Source organism: Heterocephalus glaber, unplaced genomic scaffold, assembly GCF_053883595.1.
Source record: "Heterocephalus glaber isolate CG9 unplaced genomic scaffold, H.glaber_assembly_v1.0 deba00001781, whole genome shotgun sequence".
Classification (NCBI taxonomy): domain Eukaryota; kingdom Metazoa; phylum Chordata; class Mammalia; order Rodentia; family Bathyergidae; genus Heterocephalus; species Heterocephalus glaber.
The window spans coordinates 5,236,262-5,257,723 of record NW_028258467.1 but is presented as its reverse complement, the minus strand read 5'-3'; the positions used below and the strand labels follow the sequence as shown (position 1 = coordinate 5,257,723).

General features: G+C 47.1%; 2 protein-coding genes across 6 annotated transcripts in view; both read left to right on the top strand.

The window, feature by feature from the left end:
* Positions 1 to 10,127, top strand: part of Tfap4 (transcription factor AP-4) — a 56,765-nt gene extending 46,638 nt beyond the window's left edge. For 4 of the 5 annotated variants that reach the window (XM_004864773.4, XM_004864774.3, XM_004864772.4 and 1 more), the window contains 6 exons: positions 2,043 to 2,208; positions 2,318 to 2,416; positions 2,801 to 2,971; positions 3,635 to 3,775; positions 5,521 to 5,679; positions 6,549 to 10,127. In XM_004864773.4, the coding sequence (XP_004864830.1) occupies positions 2,134 to 2,208; positions 2,318 to 2,416; positions 2,801 to 2,971; positions 3,635 to 3,775; positions 5,521 to 5,679; positions 6,549 to 6,743 (840 nt within the window). In that variant the 5' untranslated portion in view covers positions 2,043 to 2,133 and the 3' untranslated portion in view covers positions 6,744 to 10,127. The remainder of the gene's footprint in view (positions 1 to 2,042; positions 2,209 to 2,317; positions 2,417 to 2,800; positions 2,972 to 3,634; positions 3,776 to 5,520; positions 5,680 to 6,548) is intronic. The other variant, XM_087202686.1, reaches the window with a different exon arrangement.
* A 695-nt stretch (positions 10,128 to 10,822) lies between these two features.
* Srl (sarcalumenin) overlaps positions 10,823 to 21,462 on the top strand; it is a 61,116-nt gene continuing 50,476 nt past the window's right edge. The window contains exon 1 of the mRNA XM_021244446.2: positions 10,823 to 10,954. The gene's annotated coding sequence lies outside the window, so the exon portion shown is untranslated. The remainder of the gene's footprint in view (positions 10,955 to 21,462) is intronic.

Sequence of the window (21,462 nt, the reverse complement as noted above, 5' to 3'; positions counted from 1 at the left end):
CTCTGTTGTTAGGCTACCCATTGCAGAGCAGTCCCGGTTCCCTTGGCCAACTGGCCTCCCGGAGGAGGTGTGGTCTGAGGGCAGGGCCAGGCCCCGAGGGCAGACTGTGGCAGCTTCTGCCTAAATTTGTCCCTTTCCTCTTTTTTTTTTTTGGTACCGGGATCGAACTCGGGTCCTTGCACTTGCGCAGCAGGCAGCGAAACCACTGAGCTAAATCCCCGGCCCCCCTTTCCTCTTTTTGACATCATATCACACCTGCTGTGGGGGCAGGGAAACTGGGAGAAGGGGTATCTGGCCTGAAGTGGGGAAGTTGGATACCCAGCTATCTGACTCTAAAACTGTTCTATGCCTATCTTGAGCCCTAAGAAAAGGGCCGCCTCATCTGTGAAGTGTATGAGGAGGGACCTGGGCCTCCTTCCTAGCACTGACATTCCCAGCTCCGTGAGGGCCTTGCACCCTGATGGAGAGGGTCAGGGAGGCCCTGGCTTGGTGGGGACCCTGGGCCTTTGGACCCTGATGGAAGAGTGGCCTTGGCTTGATGAGGTGGGGTGAGGGAGTGTGTGTGTGGGGGGTTGGAGCATGGTGAAAGGCTGCATTGATTTGCCTCCAGACCTCCAGGAGTGGCTGGTGGGGTGCTCAGTCCCAGCTGGCCACCTCTGTTGAAAGAGAAAGCTGAGGCCTAGGAAGGGGCAAAGATGTGTCCAGGATCCCACAGGGAGCTGAGGTAGAATGGATGGGTGGGGTAGGCTGGGTGGGGCTGGTCAGGCCAAGGCTGTTTCCAGCTGTTACACATGAGGCCCCCTCCTGGGCTGTTGTGCAGCTCTTTTCCCTGAGGAGAGGGACAGGGCCATGTCACAGGAAAGGAGTAGAACCCTGGTGCCTCCTTGATCCTGGACTCCCCATCAATGGGATGAGAGCACCCAGAGGCCTTTCCCAATTTCTCCAGACCCAGGGCCTAAGCTGTCTTGGCTCAGTCCTGGAATAGGTCACCCAGGGAGGGCCCCTCAGGAAGAGGCCAGGGCTGTGGCTTTGGGTGGGGCTGGCAGCTCTGCTGGGAGCTCAGCATCTGGAAGCCATCAGGCCAGGGGCGGGGGAAGTTATGGGGGAGGGCTAAGAAGGGGGGCAGGCCTCCTCCAGGCCACACACAGGCCCACCCCTTGGGAGCAGTGGTGTTGGGCCTACAGGGTTTGCTGCTGTCTTGCATCTTGGCCCACAGCCTTGCCCCCTTCCCTGGCTGCTTCATCTCTCACCCCACTGCCTGCTGCACCCTCAATGTGCAATCCCATTGCCCACAGCATGCCAGAAGCCTCACTTGCCGGCACAGAGCTGGTCTGCCCCTTAAGTGGCTAGGCTTGGAGGGGGACTGTCCCCAGGGGTTATTGACTTGTTGTCCTCTGTGGAGCAAGTGGTACTTGTCTTGTCTTCTGTGAAATCTTAGCCCAGGGAGGCTGAGATAGGAGCTGGGGCTTGTGGCTGGAGGCATGGCTGTGGTGATGGACACGGAGGAAGGATGATTTCTTGGTCCTGGGGTGGCAAAGCCTGAGACTCTGGAAATGGTCTAGGTCACAGCAAGGAGCTCAGAAGCATCCCGAGACTAGGTGCCTCTGATTGTCATTTAAGGACCACCTGCATCAGATACAGGGATTAGCCATGCAGGCTGCTGGGCCTTCCCAGACCTTCTTAGATGCTGGGCTGGCACCTGGCTTCTGCTTGGTCTATAAGTCCTTGGGTGTTTTTGATACTCAGACCTGGTTGGGAACTTTGTTCTAGAGATTCTTGCCTTCAGAGAGGAAGTCATTCTGAGCATCCTGCCTTTGCCTGCAGCCAACTAGTTCAGTCTGCCTGGTTATTCTGGGGGTGCCCCTCCATGAGCTTCGGGGGTGATCTGCTCAGGTGCCGGCATTAGGCTGATCTGGCATCTTTTGCAGCAGGGGAGGGATGCAGGTTACGCCCAGGGCCCTCTGGAGATGAATTATGAAGATGGGCTTATTGGGGCAAGGCTCAGAGGGCATCTAGTCTTAGATTCCCATCTGCCCTGGCAGCCTTGCCAACATTCCACTGACCCCTGAGACCCAGCGGGACCAGGAGCGGCGGATTCGGCGGGAGATTGCCAACAGCAACGAGCGGAGGCGTATGCAGAGCATCAACGCAGGCTTCCAGTCCCTGAAGACCCTTATTCCCCACACAGATGGAGAGAAGCTCAGCAAGGTGGGCAGGGAGTGGGAGCTTCCTGAAGGAGATGGCAGGCTGTGGAGGGAGGAGGAAGAGAGTCTTGGTAAATAGCACCAGGCTGACCCTGGGTCCCTCTTGCCCCCAGGCAGCCATTCTCCAGCAGACTGCAGAGTACATTTTCTCCCTGGAGCAGGAGAAGACCAGGCTCTTGCAGCAGAACACACAGCTCAAGCGCTTCATCCAGGTATGCTAGGAGGCATCTCCTCCATGCCTTGCCTTTCTCACTCCCTGTCCCCAGCATGGCATACCTGGACCCAACCAGTGACCTGGGACACAGATATGACTGCCAGTCCCATCTTGTCTACTGACCAGCCTACTTTACATACTTGCCTTCCTGGTTGGGCCTCAGTTTCCCCATTCAACAAATGGAACCAGGCAATTGTCCTGGAAAGCCAATCCTTTCTACTTCCCTCCCTGGCATTCGGCCACTTTGTTGGATTTGCAGAATGAGCTCCCCAATACAGGTCCATCTCTGTTGGGTAGTTTTGCAAGGCTGAGCCGGAGCCCCTGACCTCCATGGTGGTAGGAGAGGTACTTCACATACTCACCTATCCCTTGTGGTCCCCAGGAGCTGAGTGGCTCATCTCCAAAGCGGCGGCGGGCGGAGGACAAGGATGAGGGCATTGGCTCACCGGACATCTGGGAGGATGAGAAGGCTGAGGACCTGCGGCGGGAGATGATTGAGCTTCGACAGCAGCTGGACAAGGAGCGCTCTGTGCGCATGATGCTGGAGGAGCAGGTGAGGCGCCCCTCTGTGGGCTGGGTGCAGGGTGCCATGGGCTTGGGAAGGGGTTTCTGTGGTCTCTATTTTTTCTGCCTGTGTACTTTCCATTTAGCAGATGTTTACAGGAGCACCTGCTCTGTGCCAGGTCTAAGAGTGGGGACCTAGTTGCCCTTAGGGGTGAGGGAATTAGTCAAAGGCTCTCACAGGTATAAAAATGGAACCAAGGGCTTCAGGTATAGCCCAGTGGCAGAGTGTGTGCTTACCATGTAAGGCCTTGGGTTCAATTCCCAGCACATGCGCGTGCACACACACACACAAACACACACACACACACACTTAGAGCAACTGAGATAAAGACCAGGCAGATGTGGGTCTTACCTGGTTCCCTGTGAGTACCTCATGGCTTCTACATTGAAACCAGTTAACCAGGCAAAGAAGAGAGGAAGGTGTTTTAGTTAGAAGAGCATAGACAGAGATATGGAGGTAGGAGGGGGGGCCTAGGGGGCTCTGGTAAGAAATTTAGCTTGACCCTGGGGGTCATTCATGCTAGAGTCTTAAGTTTTGGGCACATTGTACTGTGTCCTGGGGTTGGAGGTTTTGGTGAGTGGCTTGCTATGGGGCTGGTGGAGCAGGTATGCTCTGGCCCTGCCCCTGAGCACCAAGCTGCTCCACCCGCAGGTGCGGTCCCTGGAGGCCCACATGTACCCGGAAAAGCTCAAGGTGATTGCGCAGCAGGTGCAGCTGCAGCAGCAGCAGGAACAGGTGCGGCTGCTGCACCAGGAGAAGCTGGAGCGGGAACAGCAGCACCTGCGGACCCAGGTGAGCAGGAGGCCTAGGAGGGGCAGGCTGAAGCTGCCCTGGGGCTCTCAGGGTGCAGAGGTGCCAACAGGGCCGAAGGGGGCCAACAGTTATTTCTTGAGCTGTTTCTGGCTCCAGGCATCTGTGTCCATGAGTTCATGGAATCCTCAAAGCAGCACTTTAAAACCTGAGCTGTTAAACTCCTGTTAGACTGATGAGGAAATTGAGACACAGGAAGGTCGAATAACATGCACAGGATCCCAAGTGACTAGAGGCAGATTTAAATCCTGGCTGTCTAAATCCAGGGCTCTCTCTCCCTGTCTCCCTCTCTCCTTCCCTCTCTCTCTTCCTCCCTCTCTTCCTTCCTCCCTCCCCCTCTCCTCTCCCCTTCTATCCTCTTCTCTCCCTCTCTCCCTTTCTTCTTCTCTCCTTCCCTCCCTCTCTGCCTCCCCCACCCCCTTCCCATGCTGGGATTAAACCTGGGGCCTTGTGCACGCCAGGCAAACCGCTCTACCACTGACTGACCTATACGTCCAGTCCCAGTCTGGCTGAGTATCTTCCGGGCTCAGCCTCCAGAATAGTTGGGAGTACAGGTGTGTGCTACAGTGCCAGTATAACATCTATGCCCTTTTTTTTGTAGTTGTTTTTGAGACAGGGTCTTGCTGTGTAGTTTAGGCTGGCCTTGAACTCATGGTGATCCTTCTGGCTCAGCCTCCAAGTGCTGGGATTACAGATGTGCGCCATCACACCTGGCTCTCTTCTCTACTCTTAACTATTATTTATTTTTTGGGGGGTGAGTGTTTGAGATAGGGTATCGCTTTGTAGTTCAGTCTGGCCCTGAACTCACTATGTAGCCCAGGTTGGCCTCAAACTCAGGGCAATCTTCTTGCCTCAGCCTCCAGAATGCTGGGATTACTGGCATATGCCACATGCCTGGCTTACACTCTTAACTAGCACTGTATTAGATGTTGAACTGCTGATTGGGACTGAAAGTTGAAGGAGCCATGGGATTTGCGATGGCCAGAAGCCCCTCCATCAGCTGCCATTCCTTCATTTCTTAGTACAGTGTCAGGGGTGGGGGTGGGGTGGTAAACTGGCTGGGCCCCCATGTATTTGTTAGTTTTCCATCACTATAACAAATATCTGAGAGAATCTACTTTTTAATTTTTTTGTAGTACTGGGTATTGAACTTAGAGCCTTTGCACTGAGCTGCATTCCTGGCCTTTTTTATTTTACTTTGAGGCATGGTCTCACTAAGTCACTAGTTGCCCAGGTTGGACTCAAACATGTAATCTTCCTGCCTCAGCCTCCCAGAGTGCTGGAATTACAGGTTTGCACCACCACACCCTGCTGAGATAATCTGCTCAAGAGAAAAGGGTTATTTTGGCTCACAGTTTTGGAGGTTCTATTCTGTGATCAGTTGGCCTCATCCATTGCTTTGGGCCTGTTGCAAGACAGCAGATCATGGTGAGAGCAGGTGATACAGCGAAATAGCTCACCTCACAGCTAGGAAGCCAAAGAGAGAAAAGAAGGGAAAGATGCCAGGAGTCCCACTATCACCTCTGAGGGTACCCACCCCTAAAGACCTTCCGCTGGGCCCACCTCTTAAAGATTCCATCATTCCCAGTGGTACCATACTGTGGACCACCATTACACATATACCACTGGGGAAACCTAAATCCACACTGCAGCAGCCCCTGTGACCAAGGGAGGTTGATGGGTTGGAAGGACCACGGGCTGAGAGACTGAGGGCTTCTGTCTTACAGCTCCTGCCCCCTCCAGCCCCTACCCACCACCCCACGGTGATTGTGCCTGCACCACCACCACCACCTCCCTCCCACCACATCAACGTTGTCACCATGGGTCCCTCCTCTGTCATCAACTCTGTTTCTACATCCCGGCAAAATCTGGACACCATTGTGCAGGTATCTGGGCACAGGGAGGGGCAGCTTTCGGGGGTGAACTGGTGCCAACAGGCTTTTCAGATAAGGATGGAAGAGGAGAAGATGCAGCTTGAGTTGGAGAAGTGGTTGGATGCCTGGGTGTTTCTTGCTCCCTGTGTCTGTGGGGACAGAGCCTAGAGATGAACCACGTGCCTTCTTCAGTGAGGGGTTTGCTAGCAGGCTTTTTTGGACCCAGAGCCCCTTGGTTAGGGTTCCTGTGGTCAGCTCTTTGTTTGGCTCAGGACTTTTTCTCACCTCCATTTCCCATAACTAAGGATGAGATAGAGGTGACAGTGGCTGGGTGGGTGTACTTACGCCTCCTATTTTAGTATATGTGCTGCCAAAGCAGGCACTACTTATGCATCCTATCAGGGTTGTGGGCAATCCCCAGCCCTAAATATTTTTTTTAGAAAGGTTTGAGGGACTATGGATTTAGCTCAGTGGCACTGCACCTGCCTCAAAAGCACAAGGTCCTGAGTTCGATCTCTGTACCCCCCCAAAAAATTTAAAAAGTGTTGAGACAAGTTCTCACTAAGTCTTCAGGTTGCCCAAATCGGGTTTGAACTTTCAATCTTTCTTTTTTTTTTTTTTAAACTTCCAGTCTTTTTGCCTCAGCCTCCCAGAATGCAGGGATTACAGGTGTGTGCCACCACTCCCAGCTCAACAGAGCAATTTTTTGAATGTTTATTTCCCCTGGACTCTGGCAGCACCCTCACTGCTTTGCTAGGCTTATTTTAGGACAGTCCTGAGGTATGTGTCTTGTGGGGAGTTAGTGGCTGGCTGAGGCCCTACTGTCTCCAGGCCAGCTGGGGACCTCAGGCTGAGCCTCCTTGTTGCCTGTCTCTGTCTAGGCAATCCAGCACATTGAGGGCACCCAGGACAAGCAGGAACTGGAGGAGGAACAGCGGCGAGCTGTCATTGTGAAGCCTGTGCGCAGCTGTCCCGAAGCCCACACTTCAGACACTGCCTCTGACTCGGAGGCCTCAGACAGTGATGCCATGGACCAGAGTCGGGAGGAGACATTTGGGGACGGGGAGCTTCCCTGACCACCCCCCCAGCCCTCCTCTCCCTTCCGGGGGCTGGAGGGGGCCGGGGAAGTGACAGGGAGAAATGTGGGTGAATGAGTGAGAAATTTTTACAAAATTACTGTCATTTGGGTCTCTTTTATGACCTCTTTTTCAATACTGTAAATCGACCTTTGAACGAAGCCACCCAAGCCAGGGTCCCGAGGCTGGGGTGGCAACAGCGTGTGGGAGCGTTGAGATCCTAGGGTTGTGCCTCCACCCTGGGCTCTGGGGGAGGCTGACACTAGGGTGCCTGGCCTCTCTCCGGCAAGAAACATTTTTTGTTGAAACGTGTTTTTAAGAACAGGGAAAATCAACCCCAAGGTATTTACTCCTCCCCAGAGCTGGTCCTATACCTATCAGTCCTCAATCCCCCTCCCTCCTCCGTTTGGTTTTCTTCTTCTTTAAGCACTTACATGGGTTGGGGGTTAGGCTGGGTTGGGGCTTTCTGGGGACCGGGGGTCCATGCTTCTCGGTTGGGGTTTGCTGCTGCCCTTCTCCCCTCCCCCTTCCCCTCTCAACACCGGGACTCGCCATTCTCCATCCCTCTGTCCACCTCTCCCTCCAGGGTACCTGTCTTAAACCCCAAAAATGTCTTTGTCTCTCTTTTTCTCTTGTTTTGTTTGTTGTTGGTTTTAGTTTTGGTTTCTTTTCCTTCTTTTCTTTTTTTTCTTTTTCTTTCTTTCTTTTTTTCTTTTTTTGTTTTTACAACTTTGAGGTCTTTGTGTCCAAGGAGAAGCTATTATATTTTGTTAAGAAAGTGGGGGGAAAAAACCCAAGAGGCCACTGTGCCTTTGTAAAGAAACAAAATAAAGTTTGTACTTTGTTTTTTAGATTCTTTGTCTCTTTGGGAGTACATTGTCCTGAGGACATGAACCTAACCTATAGTAGAGGGTGCTCTTTGCATGCTCAAACCCAGAGGTGACTATGAATGTGATGACTCTCAACTTTTGTTTTTTGAGATAGGTTCTCGCTGTGTACTCCAGGTTGGTCTTGAACTCATAATCCTTCTATTTTAGCCTCTAAATGCTGGGATTACAGATGTGTGTTGCCATGCCTAGCTGGCCTTCTCAATTTGTGTGTGTGACTGTGTTGATTAAGGTTCTCAGATTCCCTGGGATTACTCTGGGTGTTCTGCAAAGATGGAAAGTGGTGCTGGGGGCTGGAGGAGTGGCTCGGGACTCCTTTGGTGGGAGTCCAGGAGAGTGCATAACCAAGCCACAAGTTTTTAACTCCTGGACAAGATCAGAGGTGTTTTGAGAGTCCCTAGGTGCTACCACTTCCTAGGCTTGGGTAACATCCCTGAACTATAGAAAGGAAACCACCTCTTCATGGCAAAGGGTTTTATGTGCTCAAGGTGTGGCTTTGGTCTACCAGTAGTCATTTCCACCTCTGACAAGCCACCTACTTGAGACTTTGAGATGAAGGGATGGTCCTTTTAGTTGTTTTGGTTGTTGTTTCTGAGACAGGGTCTCTGCTATGTAGTTCAGACTGGCCTTGAACTCACCATGTAACCTAGGCTGGCCTCAAACTCATGGTGATCCTCCTGCCTCAGCCTCCTGAGTGCTGGGATTACAGTCATAAGCCACCACACCTGGCGGTCATTTTAGTTCCTTACCCCACCTGTGGTCAGAGAGCATCTTACACTGGGGGCCAGGGAGGCTGCTTATGCTCATTATGGGTGCATGGGGACTAAAGCAGAGCAGAAGAGCTGATTCTCACCTCACCCCACATGCTTTTGGGCATGAATTACTGAATAGAAAGGCAGGCAGGAGCCTGAGGTTTTTTTCTTTTCAAAATTCTTTTTTTTTTTTTGGAGACAGGGTCTTGCTATGTAGCCCAGGCTGGCCTTGAACTCACAGTAATGCTCCTCCCTCGCCCTCCACAGTGCTAAAATTACAGGCATTCACCACCACACCTGGTGAGAGTCTGAGGTGTTTTTGGATTTTCTTTCTTTCTTTTTTTCTTTTTTTTGGTACTAACGACTGACCCACGGCCTTCAAACTGAGCTACATCCCCAGGCCTTTTTTTGAGACAGGGTCTTGCTAAGTCAATAAATGGTCAGTGCTGGGCTTGAATGTGAGTTCCTCTTGCCTCAGCCTCTCACAGTGTTGGGATTACAGGTATACACCACTGTGCCTGGCTTTTTTGGAATATTTTAAAACTTTTTTAAAAGGTAGAATTTATAAAACAAAATGTGCTACTTTACAGTGGACAATTTTTTTTTTTTGGTACCAGGGATCAAACTCGGGTCCTTCTGCTTGCCAGGCAGGTGGCAGAACCACTGAGCTAAATCCCCGGTCCTACAGTGGACAGTTTTAATGTCACTTAGTATATTCACAATATTATATAGCCTACCGCATTCCAAAACCTATCACTCCAAAGTGAATTTATTAAGCAGGCACTTGTTACGACTCTCCTCCCAGACCCAGGTCACCATGTAATTACATTCAGTAAAATTTACTTTTTTTCCCTTCAGTACTGGCAGTTGAACTGGGGGCTTTCAGAATGGACTACATACCCAGCCCATTTATTTATTTCTTTTTCTTTTCATTTTTGTACCGGGGATCGAACTTAGGACCTTGCGCTTGCAAGGGAGGTGGCATCTTGTTTCGTTTTTTTTTTTTTTGGTACCGGGGATCGAACTCGGGTCCTTGCGCTTGTGCAGCAGGCGGCGAAACCACTGAGCTAAATCTCCAGCCCTTGTTTCGTTTTTTGAGACAGGTTCTCACTTTGTAGTTCAGTCTGGTCTTGACCTCAATAAGGAGCCCAGGTTGGGCTCGAACTCTGGCGATCCCTCTGCTTCAACCTCCGACGCGCGAGGATTACAGGAGTGCGTCACCACACCCGGTTTATTCTTTATTTTGAGACAGGATTTCTCTCCTTAAGTTACTAAATTGCACAGGCTGGGCTTGAACTTCAAATCCTCCTGCCTCAGCTTCTTAAAGAGTTTTGGGATTACCGGTGTGGGCCACCAGGCCTGCTTTAAAATTCACTTTTTTGGTTTTGGCTGTGAGATTTTTGATAAATGTATTCATTCAGTTCAGTAACCACCACCATAACCAAGATACGAGTTCTCTCACCTTCATTGTTCCCCCAGAGATCTTTGTGGTTAACCCAGCCAGTTGCAATCCCTGATCTATTCTCTGCTGCTATGGTTTGCCTTTCTAAAATGTCTCGTAAAGGGAATCTTAGATATGTAGTGTAGCCTTTTGAGTAAGGCTTCTTCCAGGCAGCATTATGTTTCTTTTAAAAAGTAAGAATTTATACGGGCTGGGGATTTAGCTCAGTGGTTTCGCCGCCTGCTTCACAAGCTCAAGGACCCGAGTTCGATCCCTGGTACCAAAAAAAAAAAAAAAAAAAGAATTTATGGGTCGGGAATTTAGCTCAGTGGTTCCGCCGCCTGCCCTGCAAGCGCAAGGACCGGAGCTCGATCCCCGGTACCAAAAAAAAACACAAACTTATTTGAAGGTGGACAAAAGGGGAATAGAGATGATAGCTACCCGAAAGTGAACTACTCCCTACTTTTTTTTTTCCACCGTATTCAGCAAACTTACATCAGTTAAATCCCCCTCTGAGGGGAGGGGCTTAGCTAGGTTCTGTGCCAGGACGCCCCTTCCCCAGGCTTCCCCTCCCCCCGCGCGACCGCTTTCGGCGGGGTGTGAGGCTGTAGGCTGAATGGGTTCCACGCAGACACTGAGGTCAACAGAGGGCGCTGTGAGCCCAGGACACCCTGTCCCAGGGAGGACAGGAGCTCCGCCTCCTTCCGGTCCTAGCGGGCTGCTCCGTTCCCACAAATCAGAGGCGGGGCTTGGGGGATGAGGCCAGGTAAACCCTTTTCTTCTCTAAGCTGCCACCGCATGCCCAGACACTCCCTAGCCCTCAGCGCTCCCCCACCCCCTACAGCGGAAATCAGGGACGCAGCTGTGACCCCGCCCCCTTCAGACTCTCCCTCGCCCCGCCCGTGCGCGTGTCCTTTGACGCTTGGGAGTTCGGCGCGCGCTCCGCAGTACGCTCGACTGGCCCCGCCCCTGCGCCAGGCACCGGTGCTCTCACGCACGCCTGGTACGCAGCGGGCGGAAGCGGGCCCTTCCAGCTCGATGTATTTCCTGGTGACTGAGCTCCGCCCAAGATACCTCTGTGTGATTTGAAATGGTTTTGGAAGCTACGGTAAAAAAAAAGTTAAGAAACAGGTGACACAGATCTTCAAAATAATTAATTTTTACTCAGCGTCCGGAACATTGTTACCGTTGTATATGTGATGAGTATTTGAACTTCATTTTTCCTGCTAAGACACCCCCCCGCCCCCCGCCCCGACTCTCCTCTGCCGCGTGGCGCGGTCCGCTGGTGACTGCGGTCCGAAAGGTGGAGAAGATGTGGGCCTTCATGTTGCGTGAAGAATTATGGAGGGTTTTTTTTTTTAAAGACGGGGTCTCGCTAGTTCAGGCTGGCCGTGAATTCACTGTATAGCCCGGCCTGGCCTCGAACTCGTGGCGATCTTTCTGCCACAGCCTCCTGAGTGCTGGGATCACAGGCGTGCGCTGCCACACTCGGCTGGACTTAGCGTGTGTGTGTGTGCACGTGCTGGGGATTAAATTCAGGACCGTGCATATACTAGGCACGCTGTACCCCTGAGCTACACCCCCGGCCCAGCCACCTATTTTAAAAAGCCTTTTTATTGGAGTGCTGTGTAACCCAGTCAGAGAAGGGTGCGTCGCACAAGCATTTAGCTCCATGCATTTTCACTAACTGAACACACATCCATGTAGCCAAGCACCCACCAAACCCCAGAAAACCCTTCATGCTTTCTTCCTGCCACTGTGTACAAGTGGTTTATCTTTTTTTTTTTTTTTTTTTGGTACCGGGGATCGAACTGGAGACCTTGTGCTTGCAAGGCAGGCGCCAGAACCACTGAGCTAAATCCCTGGCCTAAGTGGTTTATCTTTTAAGCTTTTTATGCTTTAAAATAATAAGCAGTGTAGAAGGAGATCCTGTGCGCCCTCACCCTGCCTCCCCTGATGCTAACATCCTGCCTAACTGCAGTGCTGTATAGAAGATAAGTGACATTGGTGCCAACAATAGATTTATTTAGATTTTACCAGTTTTACACTCAACTTTGTGTGTGGTGTTCTGTACCATTTTGCACCTGCAGTATATACTAAAGTTCGGTTGTTGGCATTCTCACCAGTACTTAGTATCATCAGATCCTTATGATGTTGATTTTATGTATTCTGGTCAGTGTATAGTGGAATCTAATGGTCGTTTTAATTTCAGCCACCATGAATTAATTTATCCTATTTTAATCTTTTTTTTTTTTGGTGGTACTGGGGATCAAACTCAGGACCTTGCTCTTGTGAGACAGGCAGCAGCACCACTGAGATAAATCTCCGGCTCAAATTTAGCCTATTTTAGAACTTCATGTAAATCATACAGCATCTATACTTATTGCCTGCCTTCTTGCTCAACATGATGTCTCAGATTAATTTTATTTATTACAGTACAGGGATTAAACTGAGGAAGTGTTGAGCTACATCCCCAGCCCTTTTGTAGTTTTTTTCTTTTTTTTTTCTTTTTGTGAGACAGTGTCTGAGATGCCCACACTGGTCTGAAACTTGGGATCTTTTTGCCTCAGCCTCTTGAGTATCTGGGATTACAGTTGTGTGCTACCCTGGCCAGCTCATTTATGTTTTATGTATATTAGCAGTTTGTTCATTTTTATTGCTTAGTACTATTCCATTGTATGAATATTCAACAATTTGATCTATTTACCTAGTGATGGTCATGTAGGTTGTTTCTAACTTCAGACTATTATGACTACATTTTAGTAGATATTGTCTGTCAAAGTGGATTGTGTCAGTTTTCCTTCCTGTTTACAACATGTGAAGTAAGTGACAGTTCAGATTTATTTTAAGCATGTGTCTTTGGTAGTTATTTCGTTGATTTGTTTGTTTTGGTACTGGGGATTGAACTCGGGTTCTTGCACTTGCGAGGCAGGCGGCAGAACCGCTGAGCTGAATCCCTGGCTAGTAGTTATTTCTTTGGCGGCCCTGGATGTTCTTGGTTCCTGGTGGCCTCCCGTACCCTATTTTAAGGGTTTCTATTAGGAATAAATTTTATGGAAAATATATTCTATTGACTCTAAAACTGTTGTCAAGGATTATTACGCTGTATTCTCTGTACAGTGATTCTCTGAAGAAATTCTTCTTTTGAGGGGTACCAGGGATCGAACTCAGGTCCTTGTGCTTGCGAGGCAGGCGGCGGAACCACTGAGCTAAATCCCCAGCCCCTCTGAAGAAATTCTTGTTGAGTCTCAGTAGTGAAAATAATTTCACTTCTCCTGAGCATTTGGCTTGTTCTACACTTGATCTTAGCCAAAAGGCCGAGAAGTTCTTATTTTAAGGACATTGTGAATTGGACAAGTGGTCAAGTTACATGAATGTGAGAGACTTAAATATATAGTGTCTGGGGTTTTTTTGGGTTTTTTTGGTACGGGGGATCAAACTTGGGTCCTTGCGCTTGTGGGGCAGGTGGCTGAACCACTGAGCTAAATTCCCCAGTCCTATAGTGTCATTTTTTAATTAGCCTTATTAATAGCTCCATTTCATGTGCCTTCCTGTTTCTCTTTCAGTTTGTGCTTTCTTGCTGTATTTTACATTTTTTTTGGAACCATCTTTATACTTTCCTGATATAGCCTCCCGTGTAATAAACACATACTCCTTGTGCTATTATTTGGGGGAGTCTTTGGGCATGCAGCAGAGTAACATCTCAGCTCTGTTAAATGTTTAAAGGGCAGCCTAATGGAAGGAGGGGCCCTTCCTGTGACTTTGGCCTCCTTAACTGTGACTAACTGGCCCTAGACCAGTATGTAGAGCACATGCAAATCCTCCAGTAGCATCTCAGAGCTGGCTGGCCACACTGTCTTTAATCTCAGATGTTGTTGCCTTGAGCTCCGTTCTGTACCCATCCTAGCCCATCTTGCTGTCCTTCTTGTACCCAGCTGCCTCTCTGCTGTTGGCTGTGCAGCATTTATCTTTTTCACTCTCTCTCAGGTGGTTCTGCTCCCTCTTCCTTGCCTTACAAATGCTGTAGTAATATGGGGTTCATACCCCAATCTTAGTTTCCTCTCTTCTCTTGCCCTGCTGAGTTGCAGATTTCTTCTGTTGATTGACAAGAGCATGTGTGCTAACCCAGAGGAGGGGGTCGACTGGGGGTGCAGGCAAGGCTGGCCCTAAATCTGGCGTCTGTACATAGGAATGAGCTCCCCAAACTAGCTCTTACCATACCACACCCCTGGTGTTGAAAAAGGAGATAGGAGTAGCAGCTGCAAATTTCCATGAATTAGGAGGCCCAAGTAAGAGCTTCCTCTAGGGTATGGCCTGTCTCCAGTGGGCATTCTCAAGATTAAGCAGGTAATGGCAAATGATTGAAGAAGGTTGCAGGTGCTCCATCCACATTACAGATTGGCCTATTGACACATGACTGGACTCTTGCCTCTTACCCTGTGGAAGCTAAAGACAGTATTCTGGAAATTCTGGGTGCAATGAGAATTGACAAAAATCTTACATTCTGTTGTGGGAAAAGGAGATAGATGGGTACTGAGGGTAAGTAGGGGGTGGCTTGTTTGCCATCAAGGGAGAGGCTGTGTCCTTTTCTGTGGGAAGTTGAGATGGCAGGTGGGGAGGACAGCTGCAGTACTGTGCCTGATTCTAGGCCCTTTCTGTATCCAACAGCAGGATCCATTGCTGTCTCGTAGTGTGTTCCCTCTCACTGCGGGTATTCAAATATGGTGGATGAATATCTGTCAGAGTAACCATGGAAGGGAATCCTGAATTGGATGGGAATTTGGGTCCTTCTAAGAAAGATAACCTATAATTAATAGATTAAATAGGTAATATAATTAGTAGGTCCTAAATGGGGCAGTCCTTTCCATGAGGCTTACTCATTGTACCTCATCAGTGTGGACTTTGAAACAGACTCCAACACAAACATTGCCTGAGTTGTCAGAGTCTGATGACTTTGTCCCAGACCTTTAGAGGAAGATCCAGTTCAAGGGCACTGTGGCCTTTCATGTTGCCTTTTCACCCAAACCTTACCATCCCCTGCTTTTCACATTTTGTGCTAATTCAGGGAGCCACATACTGATGCTTGCCAGTGTGTGGGTTAGAATTCAGTGAAAGGTTGAAAACATCTACTCTGTTGGCATCTCATCTGTCCCTCGTGGCAGTTCTGTGAGGTTGGCCACCTTGTTTGATACCTGAGGAGACTGAGATCCATAGTGGTCACCCATCTGCCCCATGATCTCAGTTGTATGGTTCCAAGCCCTGCCCAGGGTGTTTTCTCCACCAGAGAAGGGGTGGCAGTTCCTCATTAGGAGTACTTCAGGAGGAGCACTTCTGAAAGTGTGGTAGAGAAAAAGGTAGATGAGGAAGTCCTTCCCAAAGTGGCTGAGACAGGGTGTGGCAAATCTCTCCTTTCCTTTAGACCCTCACCTTCCCAATAATTTATTCTGCCCATGGCTTTTCTCAGGGACAGATGATTGGATGAATCCCTTACCACCCTTTGACCCAACTGATGTTCAGGCCAGTCTGTACATGATTCTGAGTGGAGGATGTAAACCTGGCTGGACACAGTCAGAGGTCCAGGAAAGTGCTTCCTGCAGAAACCAGTTCAGCAGGGCTGGGAATTTAGCTCAGTGGCGCTGCACCTGCCTGGCAAATGCAAGGAACTGAGTTCGATTCCCAGTATGGGGGGTGGGGGTGGGGGTGGGGGGAAGAAAGTAGTTCAGCTTAAGGTCTAGAACCAAAGGTGTTGGGTAGAGTTGGGGAAGGTCCCTGTATTTTTCAGCTTTCTATTGTTATGTTTTGTGTGTGTGTGTGGTACTAGGGATTGAACCCAGGACCTTCACACTAAGCTATATCCCAAGCCCCCTCTAAAATTTTTTTTTTTAGTACCAGGGATCAAACTCAGGACCTTGCGCTTGGAAGTCTCTAAAATTTTTTCTATTTCAAGCATTTAAATTCTTGAAATCTCATATATCTCTAAAGGTAGAGAAAAGAACTCAACTGTCATAAATCCTTTCCTAGCAGTTTTCTATCATTATAACAAAATACTGGAGATAGGCTACTTATGACTGAGTGTAACATTCCTTTCACGTGGCAGCAGCACATTAGCAACAGATGAGTTGTCAGGTCCCCCAAATAAACATTAGTTTACTGTTGACTCACCAGTTCTAGGGCTGCTTCTCATTCCATAGGAGGAAGTTTTCCAGAGATATACGTACTACTTTCCCTTTTAGACACCCCTCTCATATTTCCTCTTGGACATACTCAACCCACAGAATCCCTTCCCAAACCTGCCGTTCCTTTGCTCCAAAACATTACCTTCCACCCTTCTAGGCCCTTAAGCCCATTTGAACCCACTAAACAGAAAACCCAGGTGTGTAAAGTACTGATGTTGGTGACCCTTTTGTACCAAAAGATTTCCTATTTCACGGAGTAATTTCCAAAATGATTTCTTCTTTGTTTGCATAGATAAAGTTTTATTGGGACACATCCATGTCTTGTCTGTGGTTACTTTTGCAATGAGCAGAGGAGTTGTAGATGGCTACAAAACTAAACTTTTTATCACCTGGTCCATTACAAGACAGGGTGGAAGCCCTGATCCAGGGAATTGGAAGTGGGGCCCAGCTGGCCTCATACATAGTTATATTCCTTGTCCAGCCTCCTGTTTTCAAACACATTTCCTCCCCATTCATCTTAGGAACGTCAGCCTGAGGTGATCAGGAGCGGTTAAATATGGAGGATTGGCAGGTTATAAAAATGCAGCTGAGAATCCTTAGGCCAAGAGTGCCTATGTAAAGTGTGAGCTGTGGAAGGAGACATTCTGGGACTGGGAGGCTGTTGTGACAGTGAATGATGTAGGATGACATCTGTGTGAAGATTTCCCTTTCTCCCTTCCTTTGCTTCATTTTTTTTTCTTCAATACTGAGGATTGAACCTAGGGGCTTCACATTAAACTATATCTTTTTTTGTATTTTTTAATTTTCCAATAGGATCTCACTAAATTGCAAAAATGCCTAGGGTAGGCTTGAACTTGTGATCTTCCTGCCTCATCCTCCCAGAGTGCTGGGATGACGGGCATGTGCCACTACTCCCAGCATGGAGATTTCTTAGGGCTATATGAAATCTGTTTGAGAATTTGTGATTTGAGAGTTTATTTTAAATTGAGTAGCCCTTTTTAATCATTCTTTCCAAAAATGGTACCTTTCTTCCCTCTTTAATTTTATTTATTTTTTATTTTATTTTTTGCAGTGCTGGGCCTCAATTCCAGGGCCTCATAAATGCTAAACAAGTGCTTTGGCACTGAGCTATACTCTCAACTTTCCCCCCTCAATTAAGAAAAATTGTGGGGAAAAAAAAAGAAAAATTGTGAAAAAAATGTATAACACAAAGTGTACCTTTTTTTTTTTGTACTGGGAATCAAACTCGGGACCTTGTGCTTGCGAGGCAGGCACTGGAACCACTGAGCTAAATCCCTGGCCCTAAAATGTACCATTTTAGTCATGTTCAATTTGCAGTTGAGTAGCATTAATTACATTCACAGTGTTATACAATTATTAGTACCATTCATCTATAAATTTGACTATTCTAGGTGCCTCATATAAATGGAATCATACAATGTTTGTCTGTTAGAGGCATTCATAACATTCATATATTGAATCCATTCATATATTGAACCCAAACCCTTACTAGCTCAGAATGTGACTGTATTTGGAGACAGGGCCTTTAAAGAAGTGGTTAAGGTAAAATGAGTTCAGTGGGGGTGGGTTCTAATCCAGTCTGACTGGTGTCCTTATAAGAAAAGGAGATTAGGCCATAGACACACATAGAAGGAAGACTATGTGAGGACACAGGGAGAAGCCATTGGCAAGCCAAGGACCTAGTCTCAGAAGAAACCAAACCTGCTGACACCTTGATCTTGGGTTGCTAGCCTCCAGAGTTGTGAGACAATAAATTTCTCTTGTTTAAGCCACCCAGTCCATGATGTTTTTCTTACAGTTACCATAGCAAGTGAATACATAGTCCTTTTGTGCTGACATATTTTACTTAGTGTAACATTTTCAGGAGCCAGGTGTAGTATCCAGTTATCCCAGGAGGCTGAGGCAGGAGAATTGCCTGGAGTTCAAGGCCAGCCTGGGTTACATAGTGAGTTCAAAGCCAGCCCAAACTACATAGAGCCCTGTCTTCAAAAATCAAAAGCAGGGCTGGTGATTTAGCTCAGTGGTTCTGGCACCTGTCTCGAAAGCAGAAGGTCTTGAGTTGGATCCCTGGTACAAAAAAACAAAACAAAACAGGGCCAGAGATTTAGCTCAGTGGCACCACGCCTGCCTGGCAAGTGCAAGGTCCTGAGTTTGATCCCTGCACACACAAAAAAAGAATAAAAAACCAGAGATCCCAGCAAGAACCCCATGTGGACCAGAGCGGTTCAGGTTTGCACAGTCCCAGACAGGGCCCTGCCAAAGGCCCCCCTGGAAAAGAACTGTGCAGGTGCACAAGCAACAGCCAGTGGCCTGCCCAGATACCATTGGTAAGTGCATGCAGACCCCAACCAGAAGCCCGCTCAAACACTAGCAACTTGTGTGCACAGACCCCAGCCAAAGCCCTCCCAGACAATAGCTACTCAGGGGGGTAGGCCCCAGCCAGAGGTACGGCCAGACAACAGGGCAGTGCAGGAATCCAGAAGGCCACCAGTCTGAACCCAGGAATTGACACAGTGGTGAGCAGCAGGCAGAAGGCCTCTAAGGCTTGCTGAGAATTGAAGATCACTGGGTGAGCAAAAAGTCACCTCAACAAAGATGCAGCAGGCTTTGAAATGAGAAGACATAGACTTAAGAAAACCAAACTTGCAGATCACCTAAGGCAACCCCAAGAGGCATTGAGATGGAACAATCCAATACTCAACCACTTGGACTCCCTGAACTGGCAACAGAAGAGGATCTGGAAAAAATGAAATCAGAAATGATTTCTTAGATAACAACAGAGATTGTGTCCATAATGAAAGACATGATTAATAACTCTAGAGCAGACGCGGATAAAAAATAGAGGAGCTGAAGAACATGATGGAATCCCAGGATAGGAAACAAATGGAATCCATAAAACAGATGCAAACAGATATCTGGAAGATTAATAATTCCATTGAAAATTTATGAAGCAGAAGTAGGCATATAGGACTCCAGCTAGTCATGATCAAAAAAAATCTACACCTAGGCATATAATAGTTAAGATTCCAGAAACCCAACAAAAAACCAAAATCCTACAAGCAAAGAAACAAATCACATACAAAGGGATTGGGGATTTAGCTCAGTGGTTCTGCTGCCTGCCTCAAAAGTGCAAGGTCCTGAGTTCAATCCCCAGTACCAAAAAAAAAAAAAAAACAAAAACCAAATCACATACAAAAGAAAACCCATTAGAATCACAGCAGATTTCTCAACACAAACCCTCAAGTCAAGAAGAGCCTGGAGTGGGCTGGGGATTTAGCTCGGTGTTGCCACCTGCCTCGAAAGCACCAAGGTCCTGAGTTCAATCCCTGGTACAAAAAAAAAAAAAAAAAAAAAAAAAAAGAGCCTGGAGTGAAGTATTTCAAGCCCTAAAAGAAAACAACCTCCAACCCAGATTGATGTACCCTGCAAAACTGTCTTTCAAAATTGATGGAGAAATAAGATACTTTCATGACAAAGAGCACCTGAGGAACTTCATAAATACCAAACCAGCACTCTAAAAATTTTTAAACAATATCCTAGGAAAAAACAATGAGGATCACAACTCCAGGAAGCCCAGCAGAATGAATCCATTAGGCAAGACAAGAAATTAAATGCAAAGGGGGAGAATCCAACAAAAAGAAAAGGTCATAACAAGGATAAGTCAATACATATCAGTTATAACCATCAATGTTAATGGTCTCAATTCAATCAAAAGAAATAGACTGGCAGAATGGGTCAAGAAGCAAGATCCAACAATATGGTGCATACAAGAAACTTAATTAAAAAAGAAACTCATAGACTGAAAGTTAAAGGGTGAAAAACAATACTCCATGTGACAGGAACCCCAAAAAAAGCAGGAATAGCTATCCTCTTTGTAGATCAAGTGGATTTCAAACCAACACTAAGAGAAACAAAGAAGGACACTACATCCTTGTAAAGGGAAAATTCCAAAAGGAGATGACAATTATAAATCTACATGCACCAAATATATATATATACACACACACACAAAATCCTCAATAAGATACTGGCAAACAATGCAGAACATCATCAGGGAGATCAGGAGATCATACACCCTGATCAAGTGGGATTCATCCCAGGGATGCAGGGATGGTTCAACATACACAAATCAATAAATGTAATACACTATATTAATAGAGCCAAGGATGAAAACCATATGATCATCTCAATAGATGCAGAAAAAGCATTCAACAAAATCCAACACACGTTCATGATAAAAACCCTACAGAAAATTGGAATAGACTGTCTATCTAAACCCGATAAAAGTCATTTATGAAAAACCAACAGCCAATATCATACTAAATGGTCAAAAACTAAAATCTTTCACACTAAAATCAGGAACAGGACAAGGATGTCCACTATCACCACTCCTGTTCAACATAGTTTTGGAAACATTAGCCACAGCAGTTAGACAAGAGCAAAAAATAAAAGGAATTGAGACAGGAAATGAAGTTTAATTGTCATTATTTGCAGATGACATGATACTCTAGATGGAAGACCCCAAGAACTCCACCAAAAGTCTTAACAAAAAATTCAGTAGAGTAGCTGGATACAAGGTTGACACACAAAAATCAATAGCTTTCCTGTGCATGAACAACAGATTCACTGAAAGAGGAACTGGAGAAACAACTCCTTTAACAATAGCATCTAAAACAAAACAACAAAAAAGAAATATCTAGGAAACAATCTAACAAAAGAAATCAAAAACCTTTACTCTGAAAACTATAGCATTCTGAAAAAGGAGATTGAAGAGGATATCAGAAAATGGAAAGACATCCCTTGCTCCTGGGTAGGAAGAACCAATATAGTGAAAATGGCCATACTTCCAAAACTGCTATATAGATTCAATGCAATCCCAATTGAAATTCCAACAGCATTCTTCACAGAACTTGAGAAAACAATCCAAAAATTCATCTGGAACAAGAAGAGACCTAGAATAGCAAAAGCAATTCTAGACAACAAAAACAAGGTAGGGGGTGTCACAATCCCCAACTTGAAACTATACTACAAAGCCACTGTGATAAAACAGCATGGTACTGGCAAAGAAACAGACCCAAGGACCAGTGGAACAGATTAGAAGATGCAGAAACAACCCCAGAGACACTCAGCCATCTCATCTTTGACAAAGGAGCCAAACACCCTCATTGGAGGAAAGATAGCCTCTAATTAATGGTATTGGAAAAATTGGGTTCCAACTTGCCAGAGATTAAAACTAGACCTATGTCTCTCACCATACACTAAACTAAAATAAAAAATGGGTTAAAGATCCAAATATTAAAACAGAAACACTAAACCGGCTGGAAGAGAGGTTAGGTAGAACTCTTGAAGACATTGTCATAGGAAAAGATTTCATGAACAAAACCTCAGTCGGATGTGAACTAGCACCAAGAATCAACAAGTGGGATCTCTTCTTATTAAAAA